The sequence below is a fragment of the Lonchura striata genome, chromosome 20 (assembly GCF_046129695.1).
Source record: "Lonchura striata isolate bLonStr1 chromosome 20, bLonStr1.mat, whole genome shotgun sequence".
Classification (NCBI taxonomy): Eukaryota; Metazoa; Chordata; class Aves; order Passeriformes; family Estrildidae; genus Lonchura; species Lonchura striata.
Window position 1 is genome coordinate 8,093,788 of NC_134622.1, and position 12,242 is coordinate 8,106,029.

Genomic DNA, 12,242 nt, shown 5'->3' on the forward strand with positions numbered 1-12,242 from the left:
GGCTGTTGTGGGATGACTGTGCTCATGCAGGGGGAAGTGGCTGCAGGGAAGTGACGTGCTCAGGGTAAGGTCTGCAGCAGTGGCAGCAGCCAACCTGGCTTTAATAAAAACTTTCTTCAGAGCTCTGCTAAAGCCCTTCCAGATGTGAGCTGCCAGGGCCATCAGAGCCAGAGGGACCTGAGGGGTGGGGAAGGGGAAGGGGAAGGCATGTATGGTTAAAATCACATCACAGGGCAGGGAGGCTCCTGACCTGGCTGGGGGATGAAGGGGCTTTGCTGCCATGAGTGGGACAGGGGTGTGTGGGGAAAAGGGTGAAAGTCCCTGGGACAGTGGCATTGGCTGTGGTGGCTTCATGGCAGCACCGTGGGGGATGGAGCACTGCGAGGGAGCACAGAGGAGCTGGAGCAGCAGGACTGGGGTTGGCTGTGGTCTGGCTGCAGTCTCGTGATCCCAGTGTCCAGACCTGCTGCAGGGTCCCATGGGAGCCCAGGGCAGCTGCAGCTTTCCTTCTCCTCCTCCTGCTCTCCAGCAGCCGCAGGGCTGGCACTGAGGAAGCAGCGTGGCGCTCGCTGGGCTCTTCCATGTGCTGGGCTGGAGCAGCAGGGAGGACCCCGTGTCAGGAGCCATTCCTGGGCCATGCTGGAGACAGCAGCACTTCTGCCTGGCTGGGGACCACTGTTTTCCCATGGCTGAGGAGATGCTTGGGCTCACTGTGACACAGGGCTGAGCATGTGGCAATGCCACTGTGCTGGGTCTCTGCCAAGACCCAGGGCAGCTCGAGCCTGTCTTTGGGACTGTGGAGTCTTGGTGTGCAAGAAGGGACATAAGGGACCCCGCAGTGCCCCCCCCATCATGACATGCAGTGACTTTATGGGCAGGGAAACAGCAGCTCCGTGGCTGGAGCAGCAGCTCTGAACATCTTTACACTTGCCCAGAGCATCTCCTGACCCAGCAGCTGCAGGAAGCTCCTGTGTCCTTGCAGAGTGACCCCACGTGCCTGGTGCAAGTGTGGCCTGGCAGCTGTGTGTCCCCAGCCCTGGGAACCCCCCCAACTCCCACATCCCATCCCCTTCCCCAAGGGGACATTAGGGCTGGGCTGCCCGCCCCGTGCATTACAGGGATCAATGGTGCTGGATCAATACCACCAGCTGGGGACCAAAAAGCCCCAAAAGGCAACTGCACCCACCTCTGCCCAGCCCTGGGGCCCGGAACCCACCACGGCACGTGTCAGGGCTTTGGGAATGCCAGCACCTCTCGCTGCACCCGGGCGCCGGGGCAGCGTCACCGAGTCCCCCGCTAGCCCCAAAGCCAGAAATAGCAGAGCCTGTCATTCCCAGGGGTTATAAATAGCCTTGGCTATGGGGAGATGTTGTTTTTCTGCATGGAAAACGCTGCCCTAGTTCTGTTTCATCAATCTGCTGCCAGAAATAGTTCTAATTTCTTGGAAGTTTCTTGCTTCTCGAGTGTGGGTTAAAGCACTGCCTTGCAAGGGCTCTGAGGAGAGGGCAGGACAGGGGGGCTGAGCCCACCTGGCTTCAGGGCACAGCCAGAGGGACCCAGACCCCAAAAGGGAACCTCTCCATCCTCTGGTTATGAGCAGCATGTTGCCCAGGAAGAACATATCCTGTGCCCTACACCAGCTGCAGATCAGGGGCTTTGGGGGCCACCTTTGGGGTTGGGATGGCAGCAGGGCTGGCACGAGGCTGTGTCCCCACAGAACTCACAGACCATCTCTCCCCACAGCTGGACCCACAGGCCGTGCAGACGAAAAACTGGCACATGGATGTGATTGAGATGAACGGAGTAAGTGGGGCTGGGGGTCCCACAGCCCCTCGCTGTGAATGCAGCCCCTTCTTGCCTTCAGGCCAGCCAGGACTCACCCCCTGTCTCCCACAGATCAAGGTGGAGTTCTCCATGAAGTTCACAAGCAGGGACATGAGCCTGAAGAGGACCCCGTCCAAAAAGCAGACTGGTGTCTTCGGGGTGAAAATCAGTGTTGTGACCAAGTAAATGCAGGGCTGTGGGTGCTGATCTGCTCTGGTCTCTGTGGGTGTGGGGTAGCACTGTGTCCCCTTGCTCTCACCAACCCTGGGGACCTTGGCCTTTGTGCTCTGCTGGGGACTTTCCTGTTCCCTTTGCCATTCCCAACCTTCCCTCCTGCATGCCCATCGTGGCCCTGGCGCGGGGTTTGCAGGGCTGGGCTGGCTGCCACGGGTTCCCCCGGGAATCTTTGCTGACGGCTCCGCTTCCCGAGCCAGGCGCGAGCGCTCCAAGGTGCCTTACATCGTGCGCCAGTGCGTCGAGGAGGTGGAGAAGAGGGGCATCGAAGAGGTCGGCATCTACAGGATCTCTGGAGTCGCCACTGACATCCAGGCATTGAAAGCTGTCTTTGATGCGAGTGAGTGTCCTGGGGGAGCTTGGTGTTCCCAGACCCCTCCCAGCCCTCTGCAAGCCTGGGTTTGGTTAGTGCACTGCACACGTGCCAGATATGTCACTCTGCACAGGAAGGGGCTGGGGGTGAGGCAGGACAAAAACACAAAAACACCCAGAGGTCCCAGCCCGTTTGTGCCTCTGAGCTGCCGCTACTCCAGGCTGGCTCCTGGGAGACACTGAGTCAGGGAAACGTTGCAAATGGATTTGCAAATCGTTGTGTGTCCTGTTGCCCAGCCAGGCGGGAACCACTCGGCTTTTCCCAGCCTCAGCCTGGCTAATGGGGCTGTGAACCCAGCAGTGCTGTCCTTGCCCTGCAGCTGGCAGCCTGTCTGGGTAGCTGGAGTGACACACGGGGTGGAGACCTGGAGGGGAAGGAGGGCAGGGGGTATCACATGTGGGTGCTCTCTTGACAGATAACAAGGACATCCTGGTGATGCTGAGTGACATGGACATCAATGCCATCGCTGGCACGCTGAAGCTGTACTTCCGTGAGCTGCCCGAGCCCCTCCTCACTGACAGACTGTACCCCGCCTTCATGGAGGGGATCGGTAAGGCTCGGGGATGGGAAGGGGATGATGCACAAACTCTGTTTGGCATTGCTTGCTCTGGGATGGGAGACTCCCAGGGGTCCTTCCCAGCTCTGTCCGCTTGGTCGTGGCTGTTTTTGCTGGCTCCAGGCCAGCTCAGGGCTCGTGGTGCTGCTCCCCAGTGCTCACATGCTGGCTGCTGAGAGGTAGCTGGCTGTGGTGGGTCCTGCTGCTGCACCAGACCCTGTCCTGAGCCCTCTCTCTCTTTGCCTCCAGCCCTCTCGGATCCTGCTGCCAAGGAGAACTGCATGATGCACCTTCTCCGCTCGCTGCCTGACCCCAACCTCATCACCTTCCTCTTCCTGCTGGAGCACTTGAAAAGGTAATGGCTCAGGGGCTGCCTGAGATGGGTGGGAGGTGCAGGACAGGAATGTCTCACTGCTTTGCCGTGGGGATGGGACATGAACAGAGTTAGAGCTGCTGTTTGATTTCGGTGGTGCCTGCACAGCTCTATGCTGATCCCAGACTGAAGACAGATGGTGTTGTGCTGGTGCAGAGCAGGGCAGCAGCCATGGCTAACAACAGCAGCTTGGGGCAGGCATGGAGTAGTCCTTTCCCAGCCTTTCCAAGAGGGTACAGCTCCAGGTGTGTCCCACTTGCCCCATCTCTCTGGGCTCTGGCATATTTCCCAGGCTGCAGCTTGTTCTGACCCTCCTCTGCTATCAGTGTTGGCTTTCCACATCTTCTCTCCTTGGGCCCTGTAGGATGCTGGAGGGGTTCTGGAGCCGCTCTGCCAGAGCAGCTCCTGGTGTCCCTGGACCATCAGCTGTGGTGCCAGCAGGGCCTGGGCTGTGCCTGGCCAGTGATCCAGGTCAGCTCTGCAGGGAGCACACGGCCTCTGCAAACATGGAACACTTGGCTGCTGCAGCCAGTGTGCAGCTGTTGGATGAGCTCTGCAGGGAGCAGCTGGCCTCAGCACAGGACAGGAATCGTTTGAGAGCTCTGCAGTGTCCCCCTTAGCAGGAAAACAGCTCTGTGTCCCTTCCCACCAGTCCAGCAGTAGTCCTTGCCAAACAAGATGCAGCAATCCCTGTCACCTGTCAGCAGCGGGTGGCCAAGAACCAAGGACAGTCAGCTCTGTGGAAATGTCCCAGAACTGCAGGTGACACTTCATATCAGCTGTCCCAGGGTGCGTGCAGCAGTGTGTGGTTTGACAGGCTTTGTCTTGGTCCAGATGAGGTGCATCCAAACCTGGGGACTCAAGGACTGGGGTCTGTGGGGACCCAAAACCAGGCACAGGGCTGTGGAAGGGCAGCAGAGCAGAACACGGAGCCTGGGACTGGGGCTCACGGCTCATGTTACTTGCCTCATGAAAGGTTTTTTTTTTTTCTTCCTCTGGTTTGGCTAAAACCAAACAGAAAAAGTGATTGATGCTGGGGGAATGGAAAAGGAAAAATCCATTTCCATCCTGAGAACCGGGCACAGCCAGTTCCCACATCTGCTCCCCTGGCCAGGGCTCAAGCGAGCAGCCTGTGCCGGGGAGCACAGCTGCCTCCTAACATGGCAATGTTTTGGTCCTGCTTCCCTCCGTGCTGGCAGAGCTCCCACAGGGTTGTCAGGGCAGGGAGCCCCGAGGGGAGTGGGTGCAGGGGGCACGGGCTGGTGCAGGGCTCCCTGGACCCTGCAGGCTGGGAAGGGTGGAGGCCCTGCAGTGCTTAAGTGAGGGCTTGGTTGCTGCCACATCACACCCGGGGCTCCGGGCCAGGCCCGGCGGCTCCGGCAGAGGCCATGAAGGGGGCAGAGCTCCCTGCCCTGCACCTGGGCTTTCCCAGGGCTACAAAGGGCAGTGGAAAGCTGGAGGTGCCCCACTGCTGCTGGGAGAAGGGAGAGCAGCCCTCGGCCTCCACATCACCCCACAGCTCCCCACTCCTGAACATCATTAGGGGCTGACACTGCCTCTCTCCCTGTACCCCACAGGGTGGCTGAAAAGGAACCTATCAACAAAATGTCTCTCCACAATCTGGCCACGGTTTTTGGGCCAACACTGCTGAGACCCTCAGAGGGGGAGAGCAAGGCGCACCTCACCTTGGCCTCTGACATCTGGTCCCACGATGTGATGGCCCAGGTAAGAGCTGGGTACTGGAGGGGTTCACCTGCCTCAGTAGATTTGTTACTTCTTGCTGGCTGGGGCAAGCTGGGACGTGGCAGCTCTTCCCCTTTCTGTATTAACACCCTCCCCATTTACCTTCTACAGGTCCAGGTCCTTCTCTACTACCTGCAGCATCCTCCCATCTCCTTCAGCGAGCTCAAACGCAACACACTTTACTTCTCTACGGACGTGTAGCCTGCAGGCAGAAGGCACCAGCTGCAAACACTCCAGCTCCCTGCTGGGGGACACAGACTGTACCACAGCCCCCAAGGGAGACCAGCCCAGACCCAGGACGGTGCTGCCTGCAGCTCCTGTACAATCATGTTCCAGTGGCCTGGTCCTACCAGGTGATAGGCCCTCTCTGTAAAGTAGTCGTGTCTTATGTCCCTTCTTCGTGTTCAAGGATTGTTTTTATGTATATTTGCTCAACAGAAGAGGTAGTGACTGACAAGGGCTGTGGACACAGGCTTCCCCCTTGGCTAGTTTTCTCCTGGACTCCTTCCTGCCCGCTCACTCCTACCAGGCACCCCTCGCCTGAAGCCTGCAGTGCCCCACGAGTGCCTGTTTGCTGCCCAGCTCCCTGCCCACGCCTGCATGTGCAGCACCAGCTCGCTCCGAGGCCGGGAGCTCATGGGCCTCCCTCCCTGGTGACGGTGACAACCAGCTCTGCTTTGGCTTCGCTGCCTGCGCAAACGTTGGACCCTGTGCCTGGATCCTGCTCCGGCCTGAGCAAACCTGCGACCACGAGAGCAGAGGAGCAGGGTGCTGCTTCCTCCCTGCCACGGCTCCTCTGGGTGTGTTCAGGCCAGTCCCCTCTCCAGCCCCAGCCCTGTGCTTTGCCTGTGTGTGTGTGGCGTGGCGGTTCCTCCCCTCGCTGGATTCCGCCTCTGAGCAGCGTTTTGGGGTAACCCCTCACACAAGGCTGGAGCCACAGGTGCTGTGCTGGTCTTGATCCCACAGCAGGCTGAAAGGATGGCCAGCCAGAGGCAGGTTTGCTTTCTGCACCGTGGGCTGACGCCACGTCTGCTGTGACACGGATGTGGTCGCAAATTTCCCCAATTTGGAAATTTGGTGGGGAACAGGGTATCTGCTGTACAGTTCTATCTCTGCCATAGCGAGGCACTCACACCCCTGCCAGCCCAGCACTGCCATGAGCACTGCATGCACCTGTGGCACAGCCTGCTGGGGCACCAGCATTCCTGCCGTGGCCATGGGGACAAGTAGAGTTTTTATCCCTTCTTTGCCCTTCCCTGCTGCACTGAGCACACGGCAGCACATGGCCCTGCCTCGGTGGCAGCCTGGCTGCCAGAGGCAAGTGCTCTGCAGCAGCTGGATGGTCACCCAGCCTGGGAACCTGCACAGAAGGATGGGAGGAGGAAAGCCTTCATGGCCCTCGTGACTGAAGGCAGAAATGTTTAATTCTGTCTTTCTCCCAAAGTGGCTGCTGCTGCATTAGCCATGCCCAGCCAGCTCAGGTCTGTTAGTGGCTCCAGTGACCCCTCCCAAGCTGATGGCTGGAGTTGTCACGCCATGTCCTAAGGCAGGACAGGCTGCTCCAGTGCCCAGCTCCCAGGATATCCCCCATGCTCCCACGTAGGTGTTGGTACCTGTTGGGACACAAAACCTTTCGCTCTGTGAGCTGAGTCCGTGTTCTTGTGGGAAAAGCCCCCCCACGTCCCCGACTGCGTTGGCCCTGTGCTCTCCTGTGCCAAATGGAGATGGATGAGAAGTGACCAAGTGTGTCCCCCACAGCAGCGTTGCCTTTACCCTCCCAACTATTGGACTGTTCCAGGTAGAGCCCAGCCACCGATGCACCAGGTATGTCCTCAGCCACCTCCCTGGGGAAGGCAGCACCTGCCAGCCCTGCACCAGCAAAGCAACCAAGGAGGGGAGGTCTCAGTCTCCCTCCAAAGGGCTCACACTCCAGACCCTGCTCCTCTTGACTACCAGCTAAACAGAAGGGAAACAGCATTGTAGAAAATAACCAGGCGTCTGTCTTGGCCCTGGACCCAGTAAGGAGGCTGAGCTTTAGATCTGACTGCACAACAGATCCCTGTGTGTGTCTGATTTGTTACATGTGTTCTAGTCTCTGTCCACGACACTGTCATTCCAGATGGAGACTGTGTACAGCCAAATCTCCCCCTGTGACGGTGGCTGGAGGCCCGGCCCCCACAGCCCAGCACAACAGGCTGTGGCTGTCCCCATGACTGGCTTTTATTTGTCCCTACAGGAAGGAAAAGAGGGGGGTGGACTCTTGCAGCTACAGGTAGAATAGAACTGTTAATTAATATTTGACTTTCAAAAGTTGTTAAGGATATATTTTTGTTTGTGTTCTGTTTCAATTTCTGTAGATTATAAACTTTAAATGGCTGTAAAACCTCGTGAGGAGAAAAAAAAATGTTAATAAAAATGCAAAGCCCCGATATTTGCACAAAAGAAGCCCTGTGGTGTTGCTGTTTGCACTAACTGATCACTTTGGCATCACAGCTCCTTCTTTCTGTTGTGGAATTCTTGCTAGTTGCACTTCAAGCCAGTGGTATAAGCACAGGCATTGTGCCAAGCAATCTTTGAAGAGACTTCTTATGGTTTGGGCTACATCCTTGCATTTTGGAGGAAAAAACCTGGACTGTCTGGAGCCAGCCTGTTTAATCAGCCTAGAATTACTCAAGCTTAAAATTCAGCTGACTTGCACAGCTTCTGGCCTGAGGATACTGAACAGGCACAGCAAGGGACATCAGGAGATCTGGAAACCTCATCTGATAGATCACATGGTGCTGTCTCCCCACTTCTTTCCATGTGGAAATGGGAACCAATGTGCCTCCAAACTGACCACTGTATCAGCCAAAACACACTGCTAGTATTGCTCTTCCAGGTAAGGGCTGTCACTGTTCTGGGATGTCCAACTGTGGATGCAAAGGAGGGGAAATGGGTGGGAGAATCCCTCTTAGTTGTGTGCACTGCATCTGAAATGCCACTGCCTCAAGAAGATCAGAGAGCATGTTTGCCTTTATGGAGTGGCTCAATGAAGGTTTAAAATGACTCTCTGAGGTCTAAGAACAAAGCTTGGTTAGAACAGCAAGAGGACAGATAGAACACCAATCAAAGAGGCAGCAGCTCCTTGAGCTAACAAACAGATGTTTTGATTTCAGCACCAATTTTGGGCAGAAAAAAACACTCACTTGCTCCTGTGTAACACTGGGGCACTTGGAGGTGGCACAGGGATGTGATGGGAAGCAGGCTGTGTGCTGAGTGCCCAGTTATCTGTCAAACACTGGTTTATTCTCACAGCTCTGCTTTCTAAGTCTCACTATCAAACTGCTGGAACTAATGGGGTGAGCCTGGGGCAGTTAAAGCAGTAGCAAGACTGTACTCCCACAGTGAGGTTAAATCAGGCTAGCCAAGTGGCTACAGAGAATTATACTTCAGCAACAACCTCTTTTTTTCCCTTAAACTGTTTTGTTCATCTGCCAGCAACCACACAGCTCTAAGGCTAAGGATTCCGCTCTGCTTTTCCCTTTAAAACACAGTAAAGAAATCTGGCGCTCATCTCTGTACTTGAAATAAGACAAGTTGTACAGATGGTGGTTTGTCTTCAGATGGTATTTTAAGAAAAGCCTGGAACAAACTTATTTCTCCACAGGATCTTACCTCTCCCCAACAGAGTAGCAAGCTGCAAACTGGTGACTGTTAAAACACTTCCAGCACCTTCAAATATGTGGTAACCTAGATCGCTGCATTTCTCTTCGAAGATTGTCCTCCTGCCTTCTTTTGATGACAGCAACAGACTTAATCAAAATCAGCCCCAAAGGATCGAAAGAGCTCAGAGTCCAGGCATGTTTCCTGGAAACTGACAGTCAGCTGATCTGTCCTGGAGATGCTGCTCTGTGCCTGGCTCCATCCTCCCATGCTCCCGCAAGCTGCCTGGAGCAGCTCGCCAGGGCTCGCAGCCAGGTTGCTGTTAGTCATTCAGAAAGCGGCCAGCGTCACCCCGACTCCGGAGGCAGTGGAAAGGTAAGCCTGGTGGTTGTCCGTGATGCAGGCTCTCAGCAGCAGCACTCAACAGGGCACGTGCTCCCGAGGGTCCCGGCTGTTACCGCAGGTAGTAATCGACTGCAGCGGAGAAAGCGGCGAATCCTCCGCAGCCGATCACCCCAGCCTTCAAGCCAGCTGCAAGGCAAGGGTGGGAACCGTGAGACAAAGCAGGAGGAATATTCTTCTTGCCAGTAACATGTGCTGGCTCAGAGCTCACACCAGCAGGAACGTGGCAGTGCCCTCCCAGGGGACACTGGCACTGCCACTGCCTGATGTACAGCCCCTCGGGGACAGCAGGATTTGCTGTCTGGGTGCTGTGTCCTCAGGCTCACCCAGGGGACAAAAGAGAACCCTCCAGTGGCCACTGCTGAGGTTACTGTGCTCTCATCTGAGCCCTGCAAGTGGCTTGGTGGGGCTAGGGAGGGATAGGAAGAGCAGCCACTGCTCTGACAGCTCTAATAGGATTAGGTCTAGGACAGACACAACTTAACAAGCTCAATTAGAAGCACTTTTAAAAGCTTTCTTTTAATTTATGCTCCATAAAACAGAACAGTTTTTTTTCTTAAGGAGAGTGAGAGAAGTTTGCTATTTCTGATGAGCAGAGCAGCTCTCTCCTACTTAGGCATTTTTCCAGATGTTACCACTAAAGGAAAAGTCTCCACTAGTGCTGCTGGACTAAAACCCCACTTCTTGTTTACACGTAAGTAGAATTGTCTGTTTGAACTGATACTTGAGAAAGAAGAAAAGCATTTCACATGTGGTACAAAAGAAGAGAGTTCTTTAGTTCTAATTTCAAAGGAGAGTACTAATTTCAAAGCAGAGACAGTGAAATGGTAGATGTGTAGAGCTCAGTTAGCACGAGAGCTTCTGTATGTATTTTTGGCTCTCTCCCATGACACCACAGAAAAGTGTGGACAGCCACCACCATCTCCTGACTTTCTTTCAAGTGAATTTTGTTGATTTTCCTCTATGACCAACCCTTCCTTATCCCCACTTATTCTTGGAGCTGACAGTTCTGCCAGTCTGGAGCACACTCTCATGCTGGCATCACCACAACCCCATGCAAAGAGGTTTGTGGTGTGTGTGCTGCACTAAGAACATCGTGTGCTGCATAACCAACTTCAATCTTATCACAGAAACAGTTCCCAGCAGGCAGCACCAACCTCTGAAGCCGATGGCTCCTCCTGTGATGCAGCCACTGATAACGCTGTTCTTCCAGTCTGACTTCCCACGATACTGTGGAATTACAAATCAGAGCCAACAAGTAAATATGGAATAAATACTCGGTATCTCTGCTAGCAGCAAGGTTAAACGACCTTCTTCCATCCCCTTCTCAGCTGAGGATGTTCTTCCCTCTGCTCTCAGCAGATGGCCCTGCACTCCCAGCCTTGCAGGGCCGGGAAGGGAGGAAGGAGCAGGTAACTGGGAGAGGTGAGACAAATCCATACGGTGCAATGCAGTGCTGTGGCAAAGATCCTCAGGAGAGCCAGGACAGCCCCCAGAACACAGCCCTGAGTCTAAAAGTGCAATAACTACATCAGAGCAGCCCTGGTCCTTGGCACAGGTGAGTCACAGCAGCTGCTGACAAAGGTGGACTATTTCCATAGCCAGGACATGCTGGATTTTCACCAGTGCACAGATCTCTTTGTTCTGCTCCATTGTGCAAGCAGATATGGTTTTCTTCTAGATGAGTTAAGAAGTAATTGTGCCTTTCAATTAAAAGACAGGACTCAAATTCGTAACAGGGTAATTTTCCTATTAAAAAAAACCCCAGATGATAGATTTACCACTGAGCTGCAAAAGGTCATTTCTGACTGTAGGGGCCAGATGAAAACTGGCCTGTTACTCAAGAACTTGCATCAAATGATCCCTTTTTACATATGGAATTTTTAGACACTCAAATTACCATGTTGCAACTCACAGTTTGACATTTTACACAAGCACTTGTAGCTAGGCTTTAAAAAGTAATGCCTATGCTTGCCAATACATTTAGGACTTAAAACTGAAAAGGACTTTGCTATTGCAAAAGTGTTCTTCATTCTGTCAGAGAACAGCAGCTCTGAAGACAGATCTCAAAGCTGAAAAGCTTTGCTGGCCAAGAAAGAACAAAGCAGCCCATTCCAGGATATATGTACTTATTTGGATCTAGCAAAAGATGTTAAAGAGTACCAGAAATCATTTTTTAATGGTTGGGTAGGCTCTTACTCACAGATTCTACCACGCATTCCGTGCAGGAGAACATGGCACCCACGATGGCGAAGTTCTTGGCGTAGGAGATGCCTCGCTGCCCCATGTCCTTGAGCACCTCTTTGGCCGTGGGCGTGCGATAGGGATCCTTGGGATCAAACCCCACGTTGGTGTCAATGCCAGCTGTGAAGATACCGAACGCACCTCCCAGAACAAATCCTGTGGAAGATAAACAGCGGAATTAACAGGGCTGGGTTGGAGCAGCACATTCCCTGCAGGGAGTGAGGCGGCTCTGCTCCTGCTGTGCGTGAGCGCTGCACTGTGACAGGGCAGGAATCTCTCGGTGCCATGGCCACTTGTGACAGCCCGTGCTGTGTGAGGAAAGCCGTGAGCGCCTGTGCCTCGCCAAGGAAGGCAGACACAGATCCCTGCCTGCGACATGTGACAGGCACGGGAGGAAAATCAAACACGGGGACTGCAGCCTCTTCTCCATCCTTCCCTTTCCCGACCCCACAGGGACCCCCGAACGACCCCACAGGTGCCCGCCCCGTCCTTCCAGCGGCCGCACCTCCCACGCAAGCCAGCGCCGCCTTGAAGGGGCAGCTCTCCATGACCCGCTCCACCATCTTCTGCTCCTCGCTCTTGGGCGGGCAGGGGATTCCGCCGAGGATGGCGGGGTCCCAGACGCGGGGCTGCCGCTTGTCGCCCACGAGGTGCTGCAGCAGGAGGCTGTACTGCAGCGGCGGCGGCGGCGGCGGCGGTGCCGGCTCTCCCGGCGCTGAGGGCGGCGGGGCCGCCATGATGGGCTCGCACACCCTCGGCGCCGCGTCCGGGCCCGCTAGAGCCGCCGCGGCGGGGGCGCACGGGAGTTGTAGTTCCGCAGCGGGGAGAAGCCTGTTGCGCACCGCTACGCT

At 55.2% G+C, this 12,242-nt stretch overlaps 2 protein-coding genes across 7 annotated transcripts in view; one reads left to right on the top strand and one right to left on the bottom strand.

The window, feature by feature from the left end:
- Positions 1-7,548, top strand: part of ABR (ABR activator of RhoGEF and GTPase) — a 37,886-nt gene extending 30,338 nt beyond the window's left edge. For all 5 annotated transcript variants that reach the window (XM_021524951.2, XM_031506484.2, XM_021524950.3 and 2 more), the window contains 7 exons: positions 1,744-1,803; positions 1,897-2,006; positions 2,259-2,398; positions 2,847-2,981; positions 3,237-3,342; positions 4,938-5,085; positions 5,215-7,548. In XM_021524951.2, coding sequence (XP_021380626.1) covers positions 1,744-1,803; positions 1,897-2,006; positions 2,259-2,398; positions 2,847-2,981; positions 3,237-3,342; positions 4,938-5,085; positions 5,215-5,304 — 789 coding nt within the window. In that variant the 3' untranslated portion in view covers positions 5,305-7,548. The remainder of the gene's footprint in view (positions 1-1,743; positions 1,804-1,896; positions 2,007-2,258; positions 2,399-2,846; positions 2,982-3,236; positions 3,343-4,937; positions 5,086-5,214) is intronic.
- Positions 7,549-8,691: 1,143 nt separating this feature from the next.
- On the bottom strand, positions 8,692-12,154 carry TIMM22 (translocase of inner mitochondrial membrane 22). Of its 2 annotated transcripts, XM_021524954.2 has the most exons (4): positions 11,897-12,154; positions 11,351-11,547; positions 10,305-10,377; positions 8,692-9,276 (listed from the first exon to the last, which is right to left on the bottom strand). In XM_021524954.2, exons 1-4 carry the CDS (start codon positions 12,126-12,128, stop codon positions 9,200-9,202), a joined length of 579 nt encoding a protein of 192 aa, XP_021380629.1. In that variant the 5' UTR covers positions 12,129-12,154; the 3' UTR covers positions 8,692-9,199. The 2 variants fall into 2 exon arrangements, with proteins under 2 accessions (XP_021380629.1, XP_031362345.1); XM_031506485.1 differs by lacking the exon at positions 8,692-9,276 and having other exon boundaries at positions 10,189-10,377.
- Positions 12,155-12,242: the final 88 nt, after the last annotated feature.